Source organism: Lipotes vexillifer, unplaced genomic scaffold (assembly GCF_000442215.2).
Source record: "Lipotes vexillifer unplaced genomic scaffold, Lipotes_vexillifer_v1.1 scaffold1207, whole genome shotgun sequence".
Classification (NCBI taxonomy): domain Eukaryota; kingdom Metazoa; phylum Chordata; class Mammalia; order Artiodactyla; family Lipotidae; genus Lipotes; species Lipotes vexillifer.
In genome coordinates this window covers 551,922-557,921 of record NW_006772733.1, presented here as the reverse complement: position 1 = coordinate 557,921, position 6,000 = coordinate 551,922, and the positions used below count along the sequence as shown (strand labels likewise).

Sequence of the window (6,000 nt, the reverse complement as noted above, 5' to 3'; positions counted from 1 at the left end):
TTTCCCTAAAGTGGCTTCCTGGCAGCTGGGGCAGAAGGGCGCTTGTTCCCAGAAAGGAGGCAGAGTGGTGGCTTCTGCACTGGGCTGGACTCTCAGCACCTTCTGCCGGGACAGGGAAGGACCCGGTGGGGTGGCCTGCCCTCGCTTTCCTGGCTCAGGCAGGAGCCTCCAGTGCAGCCCAGGAGCAAGGCAGCCACAGAGGGGCCGGGAGAGCCGGCTCCAGCCCCCCAGGGCTCTGCTCCAGCCGGGAGAGGCCAGAAGTCGGCCTGCATTCCTCCCACCGGCCTTCCAACTACCTGGTGGGGGCACCCCAGGTAGGGGTGGGGAGCTTCTGGCATGAACAGAGAACCAGGCAAGACTGGCTGATCCTGAGGCCTCTGGTGGCACGGCCAGGCCTCAGCTCCAGGAGACCGCGGACTGGAACCTACCAGTGGGGACTGTGTGGCAAGGTTTGTGTGTAGGTAGCACTGCTTTGGCTTTAATGGAGCAAGCCTATGACAATAAATACTTACGAGGGACAAAAAAAAACTGAACAAGTAAACAGAAGAGACAGCCCTGAATTAGAACCTGATATACACATAAAACAATAACTAGGAAATGAATTATTCAGTGAATAATGATGGGAAAATTAGATGAGCTAATTCGTAGAAAATGTACATCTTTACTTACTTCCATAAATGCCAGATAGACTCAAGAGCTAAGTGAATGGTTAAAAGATTAATTTCTAAAATACTAAACATTAAATGTTGTTGAGTTTTTTTTTAATGTAGAAAAAATACAGGTAAATTTTTTTTTTGTAATATTTATTTATTTATTTGGCTGTGCCGGATCTTAGTTGTGGCATGCAGGATTTTCGTTACCACGTGCGGGATCTTTTAGTTGCAGCATGTGAACTCTTAGTTGTGGCATGTGAGATCTAGTTCCCTGACCAGGGATCAAACCTGGGCCCCCTGCATTGGGAGTGTGGAGTCCTGGCCACTGGACCACCAGGGAAGTCTCCAGGTAAATTTTTATTAAACCTTTGAATAAAGAAAACATGAAGTTAATAAAAAGCTATTAAAGGAATCACAAAGCAAGGGAGGGAGGGAGGAAGGAAGGAAGGAGTGCATGTAGGTGGAGATTTGTATGAGCATAGAGTACATCTGTCAAATACGTGAGAAATTGGTGAGCATGGTTTCCCCAGGGAAGGGAACTGAGGTGAAAGGGAGACTAACTTTTCAGTGTAAATCTTTTCTTTGTGTCTTTTGTATTTTTGTACCATGTCCATGTATTATCTTTTCAAAAAACTAAATGACTAACTTTAATTTCCAATTATAAAAAGGAAAAACAATAAAGTCCCCAAAGACTGATAGATTTGGCTATCTAAAACCTTAGCATGTCAATAAGAGCAGCAAAACAACTAAAAATAATGTAACATGGGGACATATTCATAACCAATATGCCAAAGGTTGACATAATATCCTTAATAGAAAAAGATATTATTTCACCAAAGAAGGACCAACAAAAAAAAATGAAGTCATTTAAGGAAAAATAGACATAAGATACAGTGGGCAATTCCCAAAGGAGGAAATACAAATGACAAATAAACATGTGAAAATATTCAGCCTTACTTCTGATCAAGAAATTCCAAGGAAAACAGCAATGAGATACTGTTTTTCACCGATCAAATTAGCAAAAATTAAAAATACTCTGTTCTTGCAAAGGTACAATGGGCAGAGCTTGCTTTAACTCAACTGATGGGAGTATAAATCAGTAAGACCTTTCTGGAAAATAGTTTGGCAGTATGTATCATGAGCCTTAAAATGTTCCTGAATTTTGTCTCAGAAATTTCCACTTCTGGTGAATCTGGACTATACATAATCTACAGCGTGGAGAGGGCTTCACGCATAAGATATTTACTGCAACATTAGTTGTAAGAGTAGAAAAAAGATGAAGCTAGAGCCTGCAGTTGGACAGGAAAGCCCCACCACTTCCTGGCTCTAATGGCACATGATGGTGCAAGAGTCTAAGCTCTTCCCTGCTCTGTTTTGTGTTCGATTTTGCCAATCCACCATGCAGAGTTCACAGGCCAATTTTCCAAGTTAAAGTGATGGACCTATTTTTCACATTTAGATTTTTTGAAGGGTCATATTACCTCTCCATAAAGATCATTAGGTATTTGAGGAAGAATTAAAATAGGGGAATGGAGGGAAATTTGGTTGGGGAGAGCTACAATGGACTTGGTAGTTATTTGAATTGAAAAGGAAGAGATGAAATGATAAGTTCTGTTATGCGCAGAAAGAGAGAGAACACTCCTGAGGGGAAATTGGAGAGTAATTTGAAACATTTCACAAAAGTTGCAGAAATGTCAGAGCAAAAAGTAAACCCTGACCTCTAATGAACTTAGAAACTGAAATAGCCTGAAATTTGAACCCACGTGCAAGTGAATAATTAAGCTCCTTTGGACTCTCTCTGCTCCCTGTCTGTGTATCTGGGATAGTACAAACCTGCTCCATTTTAGCATGTTTGCAAATCTGCCTAGTCCACAAAGTACTCATCTCCAAAGAAGAAGGTATTGCATTGAGCTTTACAACCTCATCCTTTAGCCGCAGTGTGGCACACACGCATTTGCTAAGTGACTGAGTTCATATTTTGTAGGTCCTTCAAAGGATAACTTTCCAGAGTATTATTTAACATGAAGGTTTTCTTTCAAACAGGATTACCAAACCAATAACAATGACCAAGCTGTGGTTGAAATCTGTATCACACGAATCACAACAGCCATCAGAGAAACAGAGTCGATTGAAAAGCACGCAAAGGCCCTTGTGGGGCTCTGGGACTCCTGCCTGGAACACAACCTGAGACCGTCCGGGAAAGACGAAGACACGCCCCACGCAAAAATCGCGTCTGATATCATGAGTTGCATTTTACAGGTACGTCAGTGTTCAGCATCATGCTATTTGAGACCAGCTTGGCAGCTTAGGTGAACATGTGGTGTCTCTGAACCATGAGCCAGTGTTTCTGTAGCATTCCGATACTGTAAAAAGACACCACAAACCATCAGTAGCTAAGCTGAGCAGGCTGGTAATTAATAAACCGAGAAGGTTGTACTGAGCCCTTACTGTATGCAAGACACACTGAGGGGAATTCAAAGTAACACCACAGCAAGCTCTGATCTATTTGGAGAGATAAGGCGTGTACCTATAAAAAGCTAACAGTAAAGCACTGTGTGTCCAGATCCAAATGAGGAATATTGGAAAATTCAGAAAAGGAAACCTCTTTCATCCAAGGAGACCAAAGAGGGGGTGGAGTCTGAATTGAGGGGCAGTGAGCTTAGAATATGTGGAGAGAAGTGGCTAAGTCATTTTTAAGTGCATTTCTGTATGTACTGTGAATTTTCCATTATAATAATATTTGCCTGTTCTGACCATGTTTAAGTTCTTTCCTTTGGCATAAACATGAATTTGGAATTTTGGCTTAGCCACGAACTAATTATGTAAAATTAAAATGTTGGACAAGTCACATAACTTCTAAGCCACAGTTTCCTCCCTATAAAATGCAGATGAAGTGACATTGTGACAAATTTTACCAACCAGTAATGTTGATAGTTGTTTCTTTAAAAAGAATTCTGTGGTCAAATAAGTTGGGAAACACTGAATTCAGTTTTTCCCTTTTGAGCTGTCACAATGTTTCATAGCACATTAAAAGCTCTGAAAAGTCCTGCAATAAAGAAAGCTGGTTAAACGTTTGGAACAGCATTTTGCAGTCTGATTTGACCATGTATCTTCCTTCCCCATCTCACCCCAACACAACGTTTATGAGCATCCCTCAGAACTAGTGTTCTACTGAGCATAGGTCAGGAAATTCCAGCTATGTTAAAGTGTTTAGCACTGTGTTTAGCAGCTAATATTAGCTTCCTTTCTTCTGTTTTTTCTCACAATTGTCTGTGTTTAACTGAAGCATATTGCATTTTGTCTGCTCAGTTCCGGGACTGGTCAACTGAACAAAAGAGTCTACACACACTATCATACTGTTTTTCCTTTGTCCCCAGGGTTAGAGATGGGAGGGGAAGAAATGGGAATTTCAGCAAAATTAATGGAAGATTAATGCTTTTGGATATAACAACAAAGACCTAACACACCTTTTCTTCATTGATTATTCTTTTATTTTTATCTTTAGTATTTATTAATTTTTAAATTTTATTTTTTATACAATTTTTAAAGGTTACACTCCATTTATAGTTATTACAAAATATTGGCTATATTCCCAGTGTTGTACAATACATCCTTGAGCCTATCTTTCACTCAGTAGTTTATACATCCCACTCCCCTACCCCTATGTCGCCCCTCCTCCCCTCCACTGGCAACCACTAGTTTGTTGATTATTCTTGACTGTGTTATTGAAATACATCAGAAACCTAGATTATTTCACTCCAAAGTGCCACTCCACAGACATTCAGACAGAAACTCATAAATCAGCCTGATTCTCCAGCTCCCCCTGTGATTTCAAAACCACTGTTGTAGATTCCAGCAGCACTGTCCAACAGAAATACAATGCAAGCTACAAACATGAGCCACATATGGAATTTAAAATTTTCTAATAGCCACATTAAAAAGAGGTGAAAACAGATGAAATTGATTTGATATTATATTTTCCTTAACCCAATACATCCAAAACGTTATTATTTCAACATGTAATCAGTGTAAAAATTAATGAGATGTTTTACTTGTTTTGTATACTAAGTCTCATAAATCCATTGTGTGTGTTAGCATGTCTTACTTTGCACTGGTCACAATTCAGGGGCTCAGTAGGTTCACTCGGCTCCTGTGTTGGTACAGTTCTAGAGAGTCTGGAAGGCTTTCTGCATGGAGATCGAATTTGAAAGGGTTATGAGCAATTATCGGCAATTTTACCAGGTAGGAAAAGTGGAGTGAGAGAACATTCCAAGTAGACAAAACAGATTGCACAAAAGTCCAAATTTGTGAAATGAGACCCAGATCAGAGAACTAAGCAGGCTGCCCTTCCAAAATGCCGCAAAGTCTAACATAAAGGGGTGTTTCATTCTGGGTAAGGCATTATGTCTCCTACTTTAAATAGGGGATGGTGGGGAGCAAATAAAAACGTGAAACTCACTGCTGATCAATGAGAATGAGTTTGTAAGATTGTTGAGAGCAGGGCCCCGAGGACAAGCACTGACATTTTGGGAAAGGACAGAGAAAAGGGCTAAGGGTTAGGTGTCTTGGTTGAGAGGGACAAGTGAGTCACAGGAGTGGGAGATTCCAGCCTGTAGGGCCAGTGTGGTCACAGGGCGTCCATTGTGTGCCCTCTGAGCAGGCAGAAGGTGTAATAATGGAAGATGGAAAGCCCTAAATATAAACTTACCTTTTTCAGAGCAAAGTGCAGCAATTTGTCCAGGCTACCCCTAGGGGTGTGGTCCCAGAAAGTCATTTCCCACGAACCAAAGGCAAGCCTGTGGTTGCAGCTTTGGCATTTAGCTTTCAATCAGATTTTAAGGGGAACATTTTGGCCAGCGGTAAATATTGAAAAGAAGATTTTGTCCTACTTGTAAAATAGGTTCTACATGTGGGAAACATGTAGAAATCCAGATGACTCATATTCTGTTTTGTTTTTTCAGTAAAATAAAACAGTAGGTCAACTTTAAAGTCAACCACTTAACATTTTTAGCTACACACACAAAGATTCCCTCTCCACCCACCTTACCTCCCAAGATAAGCAATCCCAGCCTCACACAACCTGATCAAGCAAGGGCCCACCAGTTCTTCTGCCCGTATTCTTAGCCATTTTTTTTTTCTGGCCACTTTGCTGTCATTTGAAGCTAAATATGTTCACACATACACAAGAAAAAAACTTTTTTTTCCCCTAAATTTCCTTTTTCGACGTACACTCAAACCTACTTCAGATGACCATTCCTATTCTACTTTTAATAATTAGTGGTTATACTGCTTTCTTTTCTTGGTCCTAACTGTATGAACTTGCAACATTTACCTCAAAATAGTTTTA

At 40.5% G+C, this 6,000-nt stretch overlaps 1 protein-coding gene across 2 annotated transcripts in view; it reads left to right on the top strand.

Annotated features, from left to right (window-relative positions):
- VEPH1 (ventricular zone expressed PH domain containing 1) overlaps window positions 1-6,000 on the top strand; it is a 214,387-nt gene that overhangs the window by 27,697 nt on the left and 180,690 nt on the right. For both annotated transcript variants that reach the window (XM_007447840.1, XM_007447841.1), the window contains one exon: window positions 2,697-2,912. In XM_007447840.1, the coding sequence (XP_007447902.1) occupies window positions 2,697-2,912 (216 nt within the window). The remainder of the gene's footprint in view (window positions 1-2,696; window positions 2,913-6,000) is intronic.